This window comes from Coregonus clupeaformis, chromosome 7 (genome assembly GCF_020615455.1).
Source record: "Coregonus clupeaformis isolate EN_2021a chromosome 7, ASM2061545v1, whole genome shotgun sequence".
NCBI classification, from domain to species: domain Eukaryota; kingdom Metazoa; phylum Chordata; class Actinopteri; order Salmoniformes; family Salmonidae; genus Coregonus; species Coregonus clupeaformis.
Genome location: NC_059198.1, coordinates 31066831 through 31088756, shown reverse-complemented (window position 1 = coordinate 31088756; position 21926 = coordinate 31066831). Strand labels below are relative to the sequence as shown.

General features: G+C 42.6%; 1 protein-coding gene across 1 annotated transcript; it reads right to left on the bottom strand.

Moving 5' to 3' along the window:
• Positions 1-480: 480 nt before the first annotated feature.
• On the bottom strand, positions 481-21234 carry mgat3a (beta-1,4-mannosyl-glycoprotein 4-beta-N-acetylglucosaminyltransferase a). The gene is made up of 3 exons (XM_041880876.2): positions 21154-21234; positions 2875-3145; positions 481-2764 (listed from the first exon to the last, which is right to left on the bottom strand). Exons 1-3 carry the CDS (start codon positions 21177-21179, stop codon positions 1448-1450), a joined length of 1614 nt encoding a protein of 537 aa, XP_041736810.2. The 5' UTR covers positions 21180-21234; the 3' UTR covers positions 481-1447.
• Between the last annotated feature and the right edge of the window lie 692 nt (positions 21235-21926).

Here is a 21926-nt window from a genome sequence, read left to right as displayed (position 1 = left end):
TTTAAGGGTTGAGAGCACAAATAGTCAAAACAGTGATTGAGGAATGAGAGGTGTTGAGAAAGTTCAGAGGAGGTAGTTTTAAAGGCCATGAGAGAATGTGTGCAAACTGCAAGTCAGAGCATCAATCAACATGCATTAGATTCCCAAGAGAATCATCATCAATAACCAATAAATGATTATTATCCCCTTATTCCCAAAGTAATTCTCCCAAGCCAAAGTAGCGCTAATGCTAATTATTAACAAAAGTGTCCACATTGACATGTGGTCAGGATCATGGCTTCAAAAAATAGAGTCAAAGATTTAACAACAGTAAACAGCAGTCTTAACCTTCCTAATATTGTATATTTATCTGGAGATAAATAGACAGTGCTTGACTTCGACTGAAATAGATTCCGGTACTAATTTTGTATGCTGGCACTGTTTATATTTAGGTGTAGGAGCTCCACAATACTTTTGAGCTAATATTCTATCAGAGGAATAGGAGCCCAAGCAGTAGAACATTTGAGGTGCCGGGACTCAGCTCTGGTGAGCTCCTGCCCAAGCCAAGCACTGTGAATAGAGGCATGTAACTAAAAATATACTAATAATTAGGTTAAAAAAGTAATACATGACTTATTTTTGTGCACTTTTGTCTGTCTTTATGTCCTCCTGTTACTGCTGTTACTGCTAGTAGGTTTGGATTCATGTAGCTACTCAACAAAACAATGTCTACAGTGCGAAACAAGAATGAACTAAGATATTCATAACATCATTCATTTTTGTTTGTATTGTTGACTCACTGGTTTCCATTGAATAGGCCTCTCAGTCTACTCTATTGTCATTCAGGCAGAAACAAATGACTTGCGTCATATCGAAGGCTGATCCGATTGATGGCAGACAGTCTGTTGTTTATTAACTAAGCAATAGCATTGCGATAAACTCTCCATTACATTAATCGTTGTCGTTGGTATACATCCTATTTACAGGGGATATGTCCCTAGGAGCTGTAGGAATATTATTCTCATGTTTTCTTTAAATGGTGAAGAATTGCAATCCATTTTTAAGGACAAAACCAAGGAAACCATTATGTTTGCTTATAAATGTAAAGTTGACTGTCTAGAACAGATTGAATTACCAGACGTGATGTGAATCACTAGACCATAGCAGAATAAATTGATTTTTGTTTCTCGAGAAATGTCTCCCTCAATGAACAATGGATACAGATTACAAAAATGTCTAAAAGCATTGTGACAATTGTTTGGCAGGATCATATGCTTTTTGGCCTCACATTCATTCACTTGTACACCATAAATGATCAGTTTGCAAGAAGGCTATGAGATAGTTGTGTAGTCAAAGTAAGCGACGGCTAAAATAAGCCTATAGTGCTTTAGTGAGGGATACCTGGATTTGTATTAAACAATATAAAACAGATTTAAACAAAATAATCCTCACCGGTTTTCTACCAGATTCAGGCATATGGGTTATCAAGTACGTAGCGATACAGCTGAAAGTTCTTTAATAGATATTTGGGTGCGTACATAGGCTCTTTAGGGTCTGTGGGTGGGTACTCCCCCACCGAGCCATCGAACCATCCCCCAGTCCGGATCAAGCCCTTGATGTAGTTCATGTCTCGTTTTTCCACATAGTCTCCCCAGCGGGGGAAGTCTCCATTCTGGGCAGAGATGAGCTTTTGGGAGATTCCCTCTGGTCTGAAGCACCAGGAACAGTGCCAGCCTGCGTAGTGGACGGGACTCCCAATGGACCACTGCACCAGGATGTGTCCACTCTTCCTCTGGTAGTTCCGGAAACCTGGCATGGAGAAGTATTCCCTACGCCTCAGCGATATCCCGTCTCCATTGTAGACAGCGAAGAGCATGGCGACGGTGCAGGCGGAGAGGACGTCCAGCGTCCCGGACTGCCTCCAGAAGAAACCATACAGGGACTTTCTCATGTGGATGGACACAGGTTCCGTCCAGCCGTCGTAGAGTTTGAGGAAAAGGATGCCCTCGCGGGCCGGGATCTCGTCTGCGTCGTTGATGAGGAAGACATCATCCGGCCTGGCGCCTTGCACCCTGGACATCCCGTCACGGCTTAGAAATGTTCGTAGGTAGTCGTCAGCGATCCACCCGTTCTGCTGGCCGCCTTTAGGGAAGTGATCGAGGAAGACGTAGAGGATCTTGTGGTACACATAGTCGTAGGTCCCGTTGAGCAGAAGGCGCAGGAAGTGCAGTGGCTTGGAATTTCCGTAGGCCGTGAAGTTTGACTCACACACCAGGAAGAGGTCCACTGTGTCGGCCAACTCGTGAAAGCGGGCGTGGAGGAGGTCAAACTCGTGGTTGATATTTATGGCATTGATGACCCTCCGAGGAACCTTTCTGGATGTCAGACGCCCCTTAGTGGGCAGGTTGGAGTGTTGCACCATGGTGGGGATGCCACAGTGAGGGCCGTGCCAGCCTGGGCGACACATACACTTCACCAGCCTCTTTCCCCAGGCTGATTTCCCTTGGGCTGACTTGGGTTCCTCTTGGTGTGCATGCAGGATCTTACGCTGGCCCTCTCCGGCTGCCTGGACCTTTTGTCCTAAGTGGTCTTTGAGAGAAGTCATTTCTGTCCCCTCTCTGAAGCAATATGCTCCAGACTTGGTGTGCACAAAGAATGGGGTGGGGTCATCGCGAAGATGGAAGCTCCGTTTGTGAAGTTCCCCCCATGGTCCTTTGGGGTCTGGGAGAGTGGCCATCATTCTGTTTACATTCCCTGAGTCAGGCTGCTCCTTGCCCCACGGGCCCTGAGTGGGAGAACAATAGGAGTAAAATGAAACATATCAATGACAATGTCATATAGACCCAAAACAATGTATAGGGAAAGTCGTGTCATCTGCCCCCTCACCTCACCCACCTTTGCATTCCCCTGGTCCTCCCGGTATTCCCCTGGTTCCCACAGGCCAGTGTCGGAGGGTACAGGCCCAGGGAGAGGCCACCTCTCTGGGTGAGCATTGTGTGAAGGGTTCCCCGTCCCTCTCCAGAGGAAGCTCAGGGCATTGACAGAGGAGACATGCAGCTCTCTCAGCATAGGCTTGTAGTGGAGGGCCTTGTAGTAGTGCAGCTGGGAGAGGATATACAGAACCAACGCGCAGCAGAAAAATAATTTGTGCCTTCCCATCTTCATCCTGAAAAACAAACACACATACACAACTCTTTAGCTATTGCAAAAGTAACTTGCTAACAACCTGTTGTTGTACTCGCGTGGCTGTTGTCATCAACCATAAACTTTTTTTTGACTTTTTAAAAACTTCATTACTCAAAATGACAGTGCCAAAGCAGACATTACTTTTCAGTGTGAAAGAGGCTTAATCTATGTTGGTTGGTGATACGGATGTGATACGGATTTGCACACCTCCTTGCACTTTGAAAAGCGACCATGTCGAGGTGAGTGAAATAAGTAAACAGCAGATATATGTTTGGTGTTGTCAATGTTTAATGCTGTGAAACTTGGGGAATAGCTCACAGATTAGCAAGTCATGTCATGATAACTTGGTTGGTACAGGCGAGCACATCAGCGGTGGAGCTCGAATGATTGCGCGCTGTCTCATGGAAATAGTTGCAGTGTTTAGCTGTATATAGTTAGCTAACTAATTGGTTTTTCTGTATTGTTTTTACCTATGTAATTCATATGGAAACGGCCCAAGTTGTTAGCTATAGCTAGCTAGCTAGCTAGCTAACTAGTTAGTCTGTCAGGCAAGAAAAGTTGTGTGTAGTGGTACATTTGGGCAGCGCTCACGAAGCGTCAACCTCAGCTGTCACTTTCACTAGCTAGCCATACAGACAACCAGCTAACTATCCACCGAAATGAAGGCTAGAGTAATAGGTGTTTATGTTTGGGCTTAGGTTATGGTTTGTCATGTTTGCTAGGTGAAGATATTCATAGGCTATACATTGCCTCGTTTTCCTATTATTTGACAGCTTAGCTGTTGTGTTAGGGTAGTAGATGCCCCCGCAGTGGAGCTCATATGATGAGTTGGATATTTGTTTACATAGCCAGCTAACAAGTTGCTTGTTTTGTCCTGTTTCTACCGATGCAATTCATTTGGAAACTGTCACAGCTTCTTAACTAATCAGCTAACATTGGCGAACTCTGTAGTTAGTCTGTCAGGCAAGAAACCAAGTGTTGATAGGAGGTTTGAGTGTGTGTGTGTGTGGAATGGGAGGTGTGTCACACAATTTATTATGGAAACCCCTTATTAGGAAGAGAATATGTGAATGGTTGAGAAAAAGACAGAGAGAAAGGAAGAGAGAGACAGTGAGAGAGAGATTATGTTCCTGACTACAATTGTATCCTATTTGTTGCTCCTCTCCTCTCCCTTTGTTACTCTGTTCCTCTAGGTCATTGAAAGCTAAGGGCTCAGCAGCAAAAGGCAGGGAGGAATAGGAGTTAGCGACAATTGGAGGAATAGAGATGTGGAGTGAGGAGTGGAGTGAGAGGAGAGTGGAGGGAGAGAGGAAGAGGAAGAGGAGGGAGAGTGAAGGAGAGGAGAGTGGAGGGAGAGTGAAGAGGATGGAGAAAAGAGTGGAGGGAGAGGAACATGAGGAGGGAGAGGGAGAGGAGGAGGGTGGACGAAGCAGAGGGAGAGGAGGAAGCAGAGGGACAGGAGGAAGAGGGAGGGGAAGAGGGAAAGCACACCCGAGATGGGAGCATACGTTTCCATGGTGTGTGTCTGCCCTAAGTCCCACCATTCACCCTTGTACCACACAGCCTGGGCCTAAAGTGACAGTGACAGGGTTTTTGGAGTTGTTTTTAAAAGTGGTAGGAACTTACAGTGGGGGAAAAAAGTATTTAGTCAGCCACCAATTGTGCAAGTTCTCCCACTTAAAAAGATGAGAGAGGCCTGTAATTTTCATCATAGGTACACGTCAACTATGACAGACAAAATGAGGAAAAGAAATCCAGAAAATCACATTGTAGGATTTTTAATGAATTTATTTGCAAATTATGGTGGAAAATAAGTATTTGGTCAATAGCAAAAGTTTCTCAATACTTTGTTATATACCCTTTGTTGGCAATGACACAGGTCAAATGTTTTTCTGTAAGTCTTCACAAGGTTTTCACACACTGTTGCTGGTATTTTGGCCCATTCCTCCATGCAGATCTCCTCTAGAGCAGTGATGTTTTGGGGCTGTCGCTGGGCAACACAGACCTTCAACTCCCTCCAAAGATTTTCTATGGGGTTGAGATCTGGAGACTGGCTAGGCCACTCCAGGACCTTGAAATGCTTCTTACGAAGCCACTCCTTCGTTGCCCTGGCGGTGTGTTTGGGATCATTGTCATGCTGAAAGACCCAGCCACGTTTCATCTTCAATGCCCTTGCTGATGGAAGGAGGTTTTCACTCAAAATCTCACGATACATGGCCCCATTCATTCTTTCCTTTACACGGATCAGTCGTCCTGGTCCCTTTGCAGAAAAACAGCCCCAAAGCATGATGTTTCCACCCCTATGCTTCACAGTAGGTATGGTGTTCTTTGGATGCAACTCAGCATTCTTTGTCCTCCAAACACGACTGAGTTGAGTATTTACCAAAAAAGTTCTATTTTGGTTTCATCTGACCATATGACATTCTCCCAATCCTCTTCTGGATCATCCAAATGCACTCTAGCAAACTTCAGACGGGCCTGGACATGTACTGGCTTAAGCAGGGGGACACGTCTGGCACTGCAGGATTTGAGTCCCTGGCGGCGTAGTGTGTTACTGATGGTAGGCTTTGTTACTTTGGTCCCAGCTCTCTGCAGGTCATTCACTAGGTCCCCCCGTGTGGTCCTGGGATTTTTGCTCACCGTTCTTGTGATCATTTTGACCCCACGGGGTGAGATCTTGCGTGGAGCCCAAGATCGAGGGAGATTATCAGTGGTTTTGTATGTCTTCCATTTCCTAATAATTGCTCCCACAGTTGATTTCTTCAAACCAAGCTGCTTACCTATTGCAGATTCAGTCTTCCCAGCCTGGTGCAGGTCTACAATTTTGTTTCTGGTGTCCTTTGACAGCTCTTTGGTCTTGGCCATAGTGGAGTTTGGAGTGTGACTGTTTGAGGTTGTGGACAGGTGTCTTTTATACTGATAACAAGTTCAAACAGGTGCCATTAATACAGGTAACGAGTGGAGGGACAGAGGAGCCTCTTAAAAAAAGAAGTTACAGGTCTGTGAGAGCCAGAAATCTTGCTTGTTTGTAGGTGACCAAATACTTATTTTCCACCATAATTTGCAAATAAATTCATTAAAAATCCTACAATGTGATTTTCTGGATTTTATTTTCTCAATTTGTCTGTCATAGTTGACATGTACCTATGATGAAAATTACAGGCCTCTCTCATCTTTTTAAGTGGGAGAACTTGCACAATTGGTGGCTGACTAAATACTTTTTTCCCCACTGTATCTGTTCCAGAGCTTCTAGTGGATTACAACAAGAAAATGGGCGGGGTTGACCATCTCGACCAACTGAGGAGCTATTACAATGTTGGACGCACAGGCAGAAAATGGTGGAAGTATGTGTTTTGGGGGATGCTCAACATTGCCATCATAAATGCGTACATTGTGTGCGGGAACCTGCAAAGGCCCCTTCCCAGAAACCGCAGGCACTGGTCACTGAAGGCATTCAAAATGCAGCTTGTGCATTCATTTTGTGATATGGCTACAGTGGCAGGAAGAGGGGAGCCGAGAGTGTGGCACCAGGGCGTGTGGACTGAGTTGCAACTAATTTGAGGTGAAGTTTGAAGGGCACAAGAGAGGGTGTGGTGTGTATCCGGAGTGGACGCAGGGCAAAGGGTGGGAGATGTGTAGACACCTCCTTTGGGTGCTCTACATGTTCTGTGCTACTTTGCAGGATGGGGCCATGCTTCCAGAAGTTCCATGACATGTTGTAGGCTAAATGCAAACACTAAAGTGACAGTGTGAAATATGAATATGTCCTACAAATCTTTTATTGTCTCTGAACTGTTGTTGTGTTTTGTGTCTTCTCTCTGTATTTGTCTCTATCTAACACTTGTTGCATCACTGAATTGTTGTCAAAGTAAGCTACTATTTCTACATTTTGTGTCAGGCCTGGTCTGTACTAAATCTTAATGAGAGAGGTTACCTACATTTTGAAAAAGTCTCTGAATAGTTGTTTGCATTTTTACATTGTTACAGAGGTCAGACTCGTTGTCAATCCAATAGCCTACTTTGTGTGGGTTTTGAAATACTTTCTGAATATTTTCCTCTGGTCATATTTTGAATACCTTTTTTATTTATATGTAAATAATATTTATATATATATTTATATTATACTTGGTACATCTTAAGTGAGTAATTTAGTCAAATTTAATACAATTTAAATACTCTAGGTTTTTTGTTGTTGTGTTGAGTGTTAATCATTTTTTGATAGTGAGTGTCTTGACAAAATGAGTGTTATTCCTATTGACATGAATGTGGTGTCATATTAAAGAATAGGTTGTGCTCTTTAAAACTAAGTTAACTTGTAATTGTCATTTGTTCTTTGTTTTTGAGCTATGTCTGTTTATTTGAAATGTGTGAGAAAATGAGCTTTATATAGAAAATTCTCAGCAATCTACAGAAGCATTCTAGAATTCTATTGGGGTCTAAAGGGTTAAGACACTGTGGAGCCAGCACGAAATATGGGTCTGAAAACATACCTCAATGCAGGGATGGTATATGACACTGTACCCCAAATGTTACCTTTATCCACACTGATACATCGAAAACATTGAAAACTGCTATTTTCGTCCTCATGCTAGCTAGCAATAGTCACCGCAGCCATTTTGGAATGGAACAACAAAGGAGCTGATTGGCTGATACTGCCATTCCAAAATGGCTGCGGTGGCTACTGCTAGCTAGCATGAGGACGAAAAGGGCAGCTTTCTGGGATCAGTCAAATAAATCGAGCTAGCTTACTAGCAGATTTACACCAATCATGTCGATGTTTTGTTCCCCGAGCCACTTAGTTATCACTTTTGCCTTATGGCAAGGTGCTCCATCATGCTGGAAAAGGCATTGGTCATCATCAAACTGTTCTTGGATGGTTGGGAGAAGTTGCTCTCGGAGGATATGTTGGTGTCATTCTTTATTCATGGCTGTGTTCTTAGGTAAAAAAATTGTGAGTGAGCCCACTCCCTTGGCTGAGAAGCAACCCCACACATTAATGGTCTGAGGATGCTTTACTGTTGGCATGACACAGGACTGATGGTAGCGCTCACCTTGTCTTCTCCGGACAAGGTGTTTTCCGGATGCCCCAAACAATCGGAAAGGGGATTCATCAGAGAAAATGACTTTAACCCAGGCTTCAGCAGTCCAATCCCTGTACCTTTTGCAGAATATCAGTCTGTCCCTGATGTTTTTCCTGGAGAGAAGTGGCTTCTTTGCTGCCCTTCTTGACACCAGGCCATCCTCCAAAAGTCTTCGCCTCACTGTGCGTGCAGATGCACTCACATCTGCCTGCTGCCATTCCTGAGCAAGCTCTGCACTGGTGGTGCCCCGATCCCGCAGCTGAATCAACTTTAGGAGACGGTCCTGGCGCTTGCTGGACTTTCTTGGGCGCCCTGACGCCTTCTTCACAACAATTGAACCTCTCTCCTTGAAGTTCTTGATGATCCGATAAATGGTTGATTTAGGTACAATCTTACTATCAGCAATATCCTAACCTGTGAAGCCCTTTTTGTGCAAAGCAATGATGACGGCACGTGTTTCCTTGCAGGTAACCATGGTTAACAGAGGAAGAACAATGATTTCAAGCACCACCCTCCTTTTAAAGCTTCCAGTCTGTAATTCTAACTCAATCAGCATGACAGAGTGATCTCCAGCCTTGTCCTCGTCAACACTCTCACCTGTGTTAGCGAGAGAATCACTGACATGATGGCAGCTGGTCCTTTTGTGGCAGGGCTGAAATGCAGTGGAAATGTTTTTGGGGATTAAGTTCATTTTCATAGCAAAAAGGGACTTTGCAATTAATTGCAATTCATCTGATCACTCTTCATGACATTCTGGAGTATATGCAAATTGCCATCATCAAAACTGAGGCAGCAGACTTTGTGAAAATTGGTATTTGTGTCATTCTCAAAACTTTTGACCACGAAGTTGAAGTCGGAAGTTTACAAGTTTAGTTTGACTGTGCCTTTAAACAGCTTGGAAAATTCCAGAAAATGATGTCATGGCTTTAGAAGCTTCTGATAGGCTAATTGACATCATTTGAGTCAATTGAAGGTGTACCTGTGGATGTATTTCAAGGCCTACCTTCAAACTCAGTGACTCTTAGCTTGACATTATGGGAAAATCAAAAGAAATCAGCCAAGACCTCAGAAAAAAATGGTAGACCTCCACAAGTCTGGTTCATCCTTGGGAGCAATTTCCAAATGCCTGATGGTACCACGTTCATCTGTACAAACAATAGTACGCATGTATAAACACCATGGGACCACGCAGCCGTCATACCGCTCAGGAAGGAGACGAGTTCTGTCTCCTAGAGATGAATGTACCTTGGTGCGAAAGTGCAAATCAATCCCAGAACAACAGCAAAGGACCTTGTGAAGATGCTGGAGGAAACCGGTACAAAAGTATCTATAGTAAAACGAGTCCTATATCGACATAACCTGAAAGGCCGCTCAGCAAGGAAGAAGCCACTTCTCCAAAACCGCCATAGAAAAGCCAGACTATGGTTTGCAACTGCACATGGGGACAAATATTGTACTTTTTGGAGAAATGTCCTCTGGTCTGATGAAACAAAAATAGAACTGTTTGGCCATAATGACCATTGTTATGTTTGGAGGAAAAAGGGGGTAGCTTGCAAGCCCAAGAACACCATCCCAACCGTGAAGCACGGGGGTGGCAGCATCATGCTGTGGGGGTACTGTGCTGCAGGAGGGACTGGTGCACTTCAGAAAATAGATGGCATCATGAGGAAGGAAAATTATGTGGATATATTGAAGCAACATCTCAAGACATCAGTCAGGAAGTTAAAGCTTGGTGGCAAATGGGTCTTCCAAATGGACAATGACCCCAAGCATACTTCCAAAGTTGTGGCAAAATGGCTTAAGGACAACAAAGTCAAGGTATTGGTGTGGCCATCACAAATTCCTGACCTCAATCCTATAGAAAATGTGTGGGCAGAACTGACAAAGCGTGTGCAAGCAAGGAGGCCTACAAACCTGACTCAGTTACACCAGCTCTGTGAGGAGGAATGGGCCAAAATTCACCCAACTTATTGTGGGAAGCTTGTGGAAGGCTAGCCGAAACGTTTGACCCAAGTTAAACAATTTAAAGGCAATGCTACCAAATACTAATTCAGTGTATGTAAACTTCTGACCCACTGGGAATGTGATGAAACTAATAAAAGTTGAAGTAAATCATTCTCTCTACTATTATTCTGACATTTCACATTCTTAAAATAAAGTGGTGATCCTAACTAATTCTTACTAGGATTAAATGTCAGGAATAGTGAAAAATTGAGTTGAAATGTATTTGGCTAAGGTGTATGTAAACTTACGACTTCAACTGTATTTACATAAGGTCTAATAAAAACTTGGCTTAAAGAAACACAAAAGAGAGACCTAGATTTGAATTCTCTTTATTTGTCAACCATTGTTCATAAATTAGACTGGTGATGAAAGCATCAGGAAAAACCAGAAGAAACCAACCAGGAAATGAACAGAAACCCTTTATATAACTTGGCAATGAACGTCTTTGGCATAGCAGCTTCTTTCAGTATTTTTTCTATGCTAGATGCCTCTGAGTTGTAAGAGCTTAAAGAAATCGGCCTTGGATAATCCAAATCTTTCTTGTAATTGATTGAATGACAGTAGAAAGCCAGTAGAGAACACGTTCAAAATTCATGATGCTACTTTGGAACCAGGACATAAAGGCGTTGTCATTGTAAATTCCCTTACCGTGCCCTTCTGTAACTGAGCTTTGTAGGATGTAAAACAGGGGTGACCACATATACTCACAAAGAACCAAAGGAAGGCAATTGGCTTGTATTACGAAAATGTATTACATTTGGACAAATTACCTTTGGGCTTAATTTAGAGATATACGGAAATATAACTTTTTAGAATGGATTCAAATGTAAGGCATATAACTCAAAATAACCCTAACAGTATGGTGTAAAAACTCAACAATACAATTCAGAAACAAAACCAATCAATGTGGTATCATACAGTGGCTTGCGAAAGTATTCACCGTCCCTTGGCATTTTTCCTATTTTGTTGCCTTACAACCTGGAATTAAAATGGATTTTTGGAGGGTTTGTATCATTTGATTTACACAACATGCCTACCACTTTGAAGATGCAAAATATTTTTTTTTGTGTGCATAACTATTCACCCTCCCAAAGTCAATACTTTGTAGAGCCACCTTTTGCAGCAATTACAGCTGCAAGTCTCTTGGGGTATGTCTCTATAAGCTTGGCACATCTAGCCACTGGGATTTTTGCCCATTCTTCAAGGCAAAACTGCTCCAAAGATTCTCAGTTGGATTGAGGTCTGGGCTTTGTCTACGCCATTCCAAGACATTCCCCTTAAACCACTCAAGTGTTGCTTTAGCAGTATGCTTAGGGTCATTGTCCTGCTGGAAGGTGAACCTCTGTGTCCCAGTCTCAAATCTCTGGAAGAGTGAAACAGGTTTCCCTCAATAATTTTCCTCTATTTAGCGCCATCCATCATTACTTCAATTCTGACCAGTTTCCCAGTTCCTGCCGCTGAAAAACATCCCCATAGCATGATGCTGCCACCACCATGCTTCACTGTGGGGATGGTGTTCTCGGGGTGATGAGAGGTGTTGGGTTTGCGCCAGACGTAGCGTTTTCCTTGATGGCCAAAAAGCTCAATTTTAGTCTAATCTGACCAGAGTACCTTATTCCATATGTTTGGGGAGTCTCCCACATGCCTTTTGGCGAACACCAAACGTGTTTGCTTATTTTTTTCTTTAAGCAATGGCTTTTTTCTGGCCACTCTTCCATAAAGCCCAGCTCTGTGGAGTGTATGGCTTAAATTGGTCCTATGGACAGGTACTCCAATCTCTGCTGTGGAGCTTTGCAGTTCCTTCAGGGTTATCTTTGGTCTCTGATTAATGCCCTCCTTGCCTGGTCTGTGAGTTTTGGTGGGTGGCCCTCTCTTGGCAGGTTTGTTGTGGTGCCATATTCTTTCCATTTTTTAATAATGGATTTAATGGTGCTCCGTGGGATGTTCAAAGTTTCGGATATTTTTTTATAACCCAACCCTGATCTGTACTTCTCCACAACTTTGTCCCTGACCTGTTTGGAGAGCTCCTTGGTCTTCATGGTGCCCCTTGCTTAGTGGTGTTGCAGACTCTGGGGCCTTTCAGAACAGGTGTACAGTGGGGAAAAAAAGTATTTAGTCAGCCACCAATTGTGCAAGTTCTCCCACTTAAAAAGATGAGAGAGGCCTGTAATTTTCATCATAGGTACACGTCAACTATGACAGACAAAATGAGGAAAAAAAATCCAGAAAATCACATTGTAGGATTTTTAATGAATTTATTTGCAAATTATGGTGGAAAATAAGTATTTGGTCAATAACAAAAGTTTCTCAATACTTTGTTATATACCCTTTGTTGGCAATGACACAGGTCAAACGTTTTCTGTAAGTCTTCACAAGGTTTTCACACACTGTTGCTGGTATTTTTGCCCATTCCTCCATGCAGATCTCCTCTAGAGCAGTGATGTTTTGGGGCTGTCGCTGGGCAACACGGACTTTCAACTCCCTCCAAAGATTTTCTATGGGGTTGAGATCTGGAGACTGGCTAGGCCACTCCAGGACCTTTAAATGCTTCTTACGAAGCCACTCCTTCGTTGCCCGGGCGGTGTGTTTGGGATCATTGTCATGCTGAAAGACCCAGCCACGTTTCATCTTCAATGCCCTTGCTGATGGAAGGAGGAATTCACTCAAAATCTCACGATACATGGCCCCATTCTTTCCTTTACACGGATCAGTCGTCCTGGTCCCTTTGCAGAAAAACAGCCCCAAAGCATGATGTTTCCACCCCCATGCTTCACAGTAGGTATGGTGTTCTTTGGATGCAACTCAGCATTCTTTGTCCTCCAAACACGACGAGTTGAGTTTTTACCAAAAAGTTCTATTTTGGTTTCATCTGACCATATGACATTCTCCCAATCCTCTTCTGGATCATCTAAATGCACTCTAGCAAACTTCAGACGGGCCTGGACATGTACTGGCTTAAGCAGGGGGACACGTCTGGCACTGCAGGATTTGAGTCCCTGGCGGCGTAGTGTGTTACTGATGGTAGGCTTTGTTACTTTGGTCCCAGCTCTCTGCAGGTCATTCACTAGGTCCCCCCGTGTGGTTCTGGGATTTTTGCTCACCGTTCTTGTGATCATTTTGACCCCACGGGGTGAGATCTTGCGTGAGCCCCAGATCGAGGGAGATTATCAGTGGTCTTGTATGTCTTCCATTTCCTAATAATTGCTCCCACAGTTGATTTCTTCAAACCAAGCTGTTTACCTATTGCAGATTCAGTCTTCCCAGCCTGGTGCAGGTCTACAATTTTGTTTCTGGTGTCCTTTGACAGCTCTTTGGTCTTGGCCATAGTGGAGTTTGGAGTGTGACTGTTTGAGGTTGTGGACAGGTGTCTTTTATACTGATAACAAGTTCAAACAGATGCCATTAATACAGGTAACGAGTGGAGGACAGAGGAGCCTCTTAAAGAAGAAGTTACAGGTCTGTGAGAGCCAGAAATCTTGCTTGTTTGTAGGTGACCAAATTCTTATTTTCCACCATAATTTGCAAATAAATTCATAAAAATCCTACAATGTGATTTTCTGGATTTTTTTTTCTCAATTTGTCTGTCATAGTTGACGTGTACCTATGATGAAAATTTCAGGCCTCTCTCATCTTTTTAAGTGGGAGAACTTGCACAATTGGTGGCTGACTAAATACTTTTTTTTCCCCACTGTATATATTCTGAGATCATGTGACAGATCATGTGACACGTAGATTGCACACAGGTGGACTTTATTTAATGAATTATGTGACTTCTGAAGGTAATTGGTTGCACCAGATCTTCTTTAGGGGCTTCATAGCAAAGGGGGTGAATACATACAGTGAGGGAAAAAAGTATTTGATCCCCTGCTGATTTTGTACGTTTGCCCACTGACAAGGAAATTATCAGTCTATAATTTTAATGGTAGGTTTATTTGTACAGTGAGAGACAGAATAAGAACAAAAAAATCCAGAAAAACGCATGTCAAAAATTTTATAAATTGATTTGCATTTTAATGAGGGAAATAAGTATTTGACCCCCTCTCAATCAGAAAGATTTCTGGCTCCCAGCTGTCTTTTATACAGGTAACGAGCTGAGATTAGGAGCACACTCTTAAAGGGAGTGCTCCTAATCTCAGCTTGTTACCTGTATAAAAGACACCTGTCCACAGAATCAATCAATCAATCAGATTCCAAACTCTCCACCATGGCCAAGACCAAAGAGCTCTCCAAGGATGTCAGGGACAAGATTGTAGACCTACACAAGGCTGGAATGGGCTACAAGACCATTGCCAAGCAGCTTGGTGAGAAGGTGACAACAGTTGGTGCGATTATTCACAAATGGAAGAAACACAAAATAACTGTCAATCTCCCTCGGCCTGGGGCTCCATGCAAGATCTCACCTCGTGAAGTTGCAATGATCATGAGAATGGTGAGGAATCATCCCAGAACTACACGGGAGGATCTTGTCAATGATCTCAAGGCAGCTGGGACCATAGTCACCAAGAAAACAATTGGTAACACACTACGCCGTGTAGGACTGAAATCCTGCAGTCCCCCTGCTCAAGAAAGCACATATACAGGCCTGTCTGAAGTTTGCCAATGAACATCTGAATGATTCAGAGGAGAACTGGGTGAAAGTGTTGTGGTCAGATGAGACCAAAATGGAGCTCTTTGGCATCAACTCAACTCGCCGTGTTTGGAGGAGGAGGAATGCTGCCTATGACCCCAAGAACACGAGTGGCGCAGTGGTCTAAGGCACTGCATCGCAGTGCCAGCTGTGCCACTAGAAATCCTGGTTCGAATCCAGGCTCTGTCGTAGCCGGCCGCGACCGGGAGACCCATGAGGCGGCGCACAATTGGCCCAGCGTCGTCCAGGGTAGGGGAGGGAATGGCCGGCAGGGATGTAGCTCAGTTGGTCGAGCATGGCGTTTGCAACGTCAGGTTTGTGGGTTCGATTCCCACGGGGGGCCAGTATGATTTTTAAAAAAAAAATAATGTATGCACTCACTAACTGTAAGTCGCTCTGAATAAGAGCGTCTGCTAAATGACTAAAATGTAAATGTAAAAATGTAACACCATCCCCACCGTCAACCATGGAGGTGGAAACATTATGCTTTGGGGGTGTTTTTCTGCTAAGGGGACAGGACAACTTCACCGCATCAAAGGGACGATGGACGGGGCCATGTACTGTCAAATCTTGGGTGAGAACCTCCTTCCCTCAGCCAGGGCATTGAAAATGGGTCGTGGATGGATATTCCAGCATGACAATGACCCAAAACATACAGCCAAGGCAACAAAGGAGTGGCTCAAGAAGAAGCACATTAAGGTCCTGGAGTGGCCTAGCCAGTCTCCAGACCTTAATCCGATAGAAAATCTGTGGAGGGAGCTGAAGGTTCGAGTTGCCAGACGTCACCCTCGAAACCTTAATGACTTGGAGAAGATCTGCAAAGAGGAGTGGGACAAAATCCCTCCTGAGATGTGTGCAAACCTGTTGGCCAACTACAAGAAACGTTTGACCTCTGTGATTGCCAACAAGGGTTTTCCCACCAGTACTAAGTCATGTTTTGCAGAGGGGTCAAATACTTATTTCCCTCATTAAAATGCAAATCAATTTCTAAAATTTTTGACATGCGTTTTTCTGGATTTTTTTGTTGTTATTCTGTCTCTCACTGTTCAAATATACCTACCATTTAAATTATAGACTGATCATGTCTTTGTCAGTGGGCAAACGTACAAAATCAGCAGGGGATCAAATACTTTTTTCCCTCACTGTATGCACACACCACTTTCCCGTTATTTATTTTTTAGAATCTTTTGAAACAAATTATTTTTTCCATTTCACTTCACCAATTTGGACTATTTTGTGTATGTCCATTTCCTGAAATCCAAATAAAAATCCATTTAAATTACAGGTTGTAATGCAACAAAATAGGAAAAACACCAAGGGGGCTGAATACTTTTGCAAGGCACTGTACATGAAAACTAGAATTCATAAACCCATAGTGAACTCAATAATTCAGCATTAGAAAAAACAAACATTCAATAAAGTAAAAAAACGGTTACAACCTTTAAAAACCTGGGGCACTCCTTATTATTATTCAGAGCTCTTAAATGTAAAAAGTATTTTACTTCATTGCAGGTCTTCGTCCCTCAACAGGATTAGATGAACAAGAGCAAGCGCGGTCCTTACACTTCTCTGTATCTGTGTATGGGTGTGTGTGAGTTCTGGGAGCGGAAGTTCCAACACGGCTTCGATACTCCTCCATGCACAAGGATAGTCTGCTGTCCATTGTTTAAGTGAAGGCAGTTGTGCAGCCTAGTAATACATCTTCATATGAGGTAGTCTTAGACCTCCAGCTTTTATAGGGTGAGCATAAAACAGTCAATTTGACTCTTGAGGTCTATCCATTCCAAATACATTTGGAGAGCAGGCCATTTATTTTATTTAAAAAGTTGGATGGAATTTAAACTGGCAAGGCCTGGAATAAATACATCAACCTTGGTAATATATTCATTTTAATTTTGTTGACCCTACCTGACATAGAAATAGGGAGAGATCTCCATCTCTGAACATCAGATTCAATGCTATCTATTAAAGGAGAGTAATTGATTGTATATGCCTCCTCCAGATTGCATGGCATCAGTACACCTAGCTATTCCATTTCCACTTAAATGTACTTTCTAAGCTTGAAAAGTCTTAATTAGAAATTGGCATTTAAAAAAAAATACATACAAACATGGAAAGAAAGCTAATCATTGAAGCATCATTAACTGGAATATAATAATTGTAATATTAATTGTAGTAATTGCAGTAGGAATAACAACAGTAATAATCTGAACAATAATATTGTTAAAAAGCTGAATGAATTTACCCCATTTCACTTTCCATTGAGTCTTTTATATTTTCAATCAAAAGGGCAAGCATACATTTTAGTTAATTATTGTCTCTACTACAACAATCACTCCTGTATTGCATGCCTAGATATACATTTCAAAAGTGTCTTTCAGAATCTGGCGGGGTTAGCATCGTTGGATTTTGGAGCTTTATGAGAGGATATGAGAGTGTTTTGAAGCAGAGAGTGCATGCTAAAAGCAATGGCTAACTGGTAGCAGTAAAGGTTGGGCAACGAAACAATTCATAAAACCATTGGTTGATACAATGTCATTTCCAGGTAATACTTTCTCTTTATGTGTCCAGTTCCAGTTCCTCTTCATTCCCTCTTTGTTGGGTTACATTCATGCCCATCAAAGTCATTTGTGTTTCCTCTTCCTACTTGTCAATCATGTCCCCAGATCTTAGTTATAAACAGGTCTCCAAGCTGTGCAACGGGCTGGTGGGGCAGCAGAGAGAAGCAGCTGGTAGTCTTGCGTCTTTTGGTGTCAGATAATCTCCATTCTCAGGATCAGCAGCAGCAGTGTTGTTGTTGCAGTTGAGTGTAACGGGGAGGCTTTGCTGGCGGTATGTGGCGGTAGGCGGAGTAGCAGCGAGGGAGTGGTTGAGGGGGCAGGGGGAGGAGCTTGACGAAGAGCCAGGTGAACCTTGTTGCAGTCTGAGCGCTCTGATTCTTCGGTTTCAATGTCTGTCTTGTCAATCAAGTGGATGTTGTGGACCAAGTAATTGATGAGAAATTCTGGGTGTGCCATGAAGTCGTGGATGGAGGTCTTGGATTCTGACTTCTCAATGCCATCATGAAGTGGGCTACGGAATGTTTTCACCACTTGGATCTATGTTGAGTTTGGTATAATAATGGTCAAAGAAGGGGGGAAATGAGGAACGGAAAAGGGAGTAGATCTGACAAGTGGAGAGAGATTTAGCATTTAAAAAGCATCACAGTGGCAGATTTCTTTGGCTGAACTGACCTGAAAAAGCCGTTGGGAGGCGTACCTCTTTCTGTCCAATGAGGTTATTCCTAGATATAATTTTTGTCCTTTCGCTCAAGAGTTTGCACAGAGGCAAAAGGTCTCTATAGTCTCTTTAAAGGCAATCAATTACCTATGAGTTTGAAATGCCTCACTGACCTGATAAAACCTACTGTATGTGTACAAGATGTACATGTCCACTTGGGATTACTCTGTAACTAAACTACATTTGGGAAAGTAAAACAAATGAAAACACAACTTAAATAATTACTTAAATAAAAGTTGCTGTTGTCATTTCAATATAAGACATTTAAAATTAATCAAACATGAATTGATGGATGTACAACATTGTCCGACACACACAGAAATTTGTAATGCTCTTTTCTCACACCCAAGGCGCAAAAAAAATAAAAAATAAATATAATAAATACAATCCAAAACACATAACATAGAACACAGACAACAAAAAAAGCTATATACAGGTGTCATCAGATCCAGAGGACATGAGAGAACAGAATTAGCAAAGGTCCTTGAAAGCTTTTCTGAGCAGCACAGTCTTGAGCTGTGCCTTAAAGGAGGACAGAGACTCTGCAGCCCTAATAGTGTCTGGAAGTGCGTAGGTTGATTGTCGCCAAATTTAGTAAGCTGTAATTTGGGACGAAAGTGTCTCTAAAATTCCACTGGGAATCCATCATTACCAGGAAATGTCCCATTTTGTAGATTATTGATGGCCTCCAACAGTTCACCTGGGGTCTTGTTTCTATCCACATTCATTTTCTCTGGTTCACTTATAATTGGTAAAATGGCCTTATTAAGCACTGTGAGACTGCGGAGGTAGCATATCCCCACCCTTTATAATGAAGCAGGGTGGTGGGTAACCTAGCAGTTAGAGCATTGGGCCAGTAACCAAAAGGCTGCTAGTTCGAATCCCCAAGCCAACAATGTGAACAATATATGTCAATGTGTCATAGGGAGAGTTGGGATATGCAAAAAAAACGAAACATTCAATTAATATACACTTGTACATGAGTGAAATAGGACAAATATAAACACCCACTTAATCTACTGTGCACACTTTACAGCTGTCAATTTACTACCTGGGAACACACCTCTTATCTAAAACCTGAAAGCACGATCTGAGAGTTTACATTGTAGTATTGGTAGGTTTAACAGTACCTAAAACCATTCTGGGATTTTATTTGACCATACAAAGAGAAAAATACCTATTGCATGTGAATGAAAGTTCAACTCAATTGCACCTGGATGTTCTGTAAACAGATGGAGAAAAAGTGTAGTTAAAACTGGTCTCGGCGAATACTGAATGGAGGAGCAGCATGATAAGTTGGCCTGAAGAAACCTTTAGCCCTGCTGTATGGGAGCCATTACTAAACCGCGGCAGGCGGAACTGCGTACATGCTGCATGTACGCACACACACACCTGATCCTCCGGTGAGCTGCTTCATTAAAACTGGTTGGGACAGGCTACTTTCGCAGTCTCACAGTGCTCGTATTGTGTCTGTAAAAAACGATAACATTCCAACCCACACAGACACAAATGCAGAGGCTGCAGTGTGTTGAGCAATGGAAATAAGTCAATTTGCTCTGACACGTTCTTAGGTATTTGTCTATCAGAAACTGTCAACTGCACAAGGTTCCGTGGAAATCAGAAATGCAAACAGGCCAATTATGGTGGAACGTTACCAGAGTGACGTACTACTACAGTACCTTGGGAAAAAGGGAACAGACTTAATATGGGCCCTGGTCAAAAGTAGTGCACTATAAAGGGAATAAGGTGCCATTAGGGATGCAGACTTAGAGGAAGTTCACAGCTACATAGTTTACATAAAAACAGATCATATAGGAGATATGAACCCTACCTCCACAATATAATGTGAGACTGACTGACCCACAGTATCAGTTTATGGATCATATTCATTTCCTGACCAATCGCTCTTTGCTCTCGTAAAAGTGACATCAATACACCCGCCATAAGCCACATGATCCAACACTTCAGATGCATGTAAAATGCTATCAAACCACATGTAGCTTTGCCAAAAATATCCCCATGACAAATCCAAATCAGAAATCATGGTCTCAAAGTGTAATGGGAATTTTCAGATGAACCAAAAGGAGAGCAGTCGTTTATAATATCCTGTATATTACAAGAATTCAGGGAGAACACCTCCAAAGCAGAAGCAAAGAAAATATGTAACGTGGCAGCCCTTATACATTAATCATACAGCATATTCACCCAATGTTCCATAAACACCAGCCCGAGAGGCTTGTAGGAAGTCACAACATCAGCTGCTACAGAATCACACAGTGTCATAGATAAATTATCAGTGTGTCCTCGAATCCAGTCTGGCGTCAAACTTTAACCATAACATTCAACACTGTCAAACTTTGATACTGACAGTTAAACAGGTATGAAAATCAGTACTCAGTTACAACAGATAATCATAGACTAACAAGTGAAAACAACTTAATTAAACATGGTACTTAAACATATGGTTAACTCCTGTTTCCCTTCCCCCAAGGGAATGCATCTGTCTGTGTCTTCCCGCACATACAATCATGTTTTCTTTTACATCTCAAACCATATCCACAGTAAATCAAGTACAGGAAAAATATTAATGAAATATGTCCTATTACACACAGCCCTTGAGTAATGCGACAGATGAAATGTGAAAATGTGACAATGCCTATCAGGGGTTGACATTAAGGGTTGCCCAAATACCCGGCACAAGGGAAAGGAAGTTGAACTGAGCAGTCAGGCAAGTTGAGTTTGCTCTGTGGGTGACATTTTTGACTTGAGTATGTTGAAATACCCTTTAGCAATGACGCCTCAAAGCAGTTGCATGTAAGTACATAAAAGTGAAAATGAATATCAACAAATCTAGAGAGGTATCTTATTGATAATTAACACCAAACAGAATTAAAATCATTGAAATGTTCCCAAATACTATAAAAAGAGTGAGGGAGAAAAAAACTGAGATTGAGAGAGAGAGGGAGAGAAATTGAGACTAAAGGTAATGAAACATACCTCCCTTGCAGGCAAAGTCTAGCCATGCTGGTTTGTTGGCAAGTGGAGCCCAACTGTTATTTCAGATCAAGAACACCATCTTCTTCTTTTTTTTTTTTACATTGTGTGGAAGGTCTCCAACACTTCCTTAGTTACTCTACTTCCCTACTCTGCTATTTGAACTAGTCGGTAGAGCTTCCGTACAGCGGCAGGTGGTAGGTGGCATCAATAATGACTGATCCCATTCAGGCTATCAAACTGGATTTACAACAGTGCAAAGAGCGAAAGACAAACAAAGAGAGAGAGAGAGAAATATAAAAGCAGGGTGGAGCCCTTTGTGGAGCAGTTACACTTCTTTCCAGTACTCTGCTTCTGGGGACTTCATGTCAGTTACAAGTTAGTGCACACACATGCACTGTACTCAAACAAACGAGCGCACACACACCTACACACTCACACAAAAACACACAGGCGCGCGCACACACACACACAGATGCATGCACGCAAGCATAGACACACAAGCACGCACAAACAAAGCACACACGCATGAACGCACACAGGTGGACATTCGAAAACAAATAAACAACAGGTTGACATACCACACCGCATTCATTCTTACCAGTCTGCAGCACAAAGAATGCAGACTGTCTACATTCACTGTTCACTGTGCTGCATATGATTTGTGAGAATGGGGCGATACGACAACAAGAAAGCAATGGGCTGACAAAGTACCCAGGCCTTCATTCTACCATACATGCATGTGGTAATGTTGTGCAACACTAAATAAGGAACAA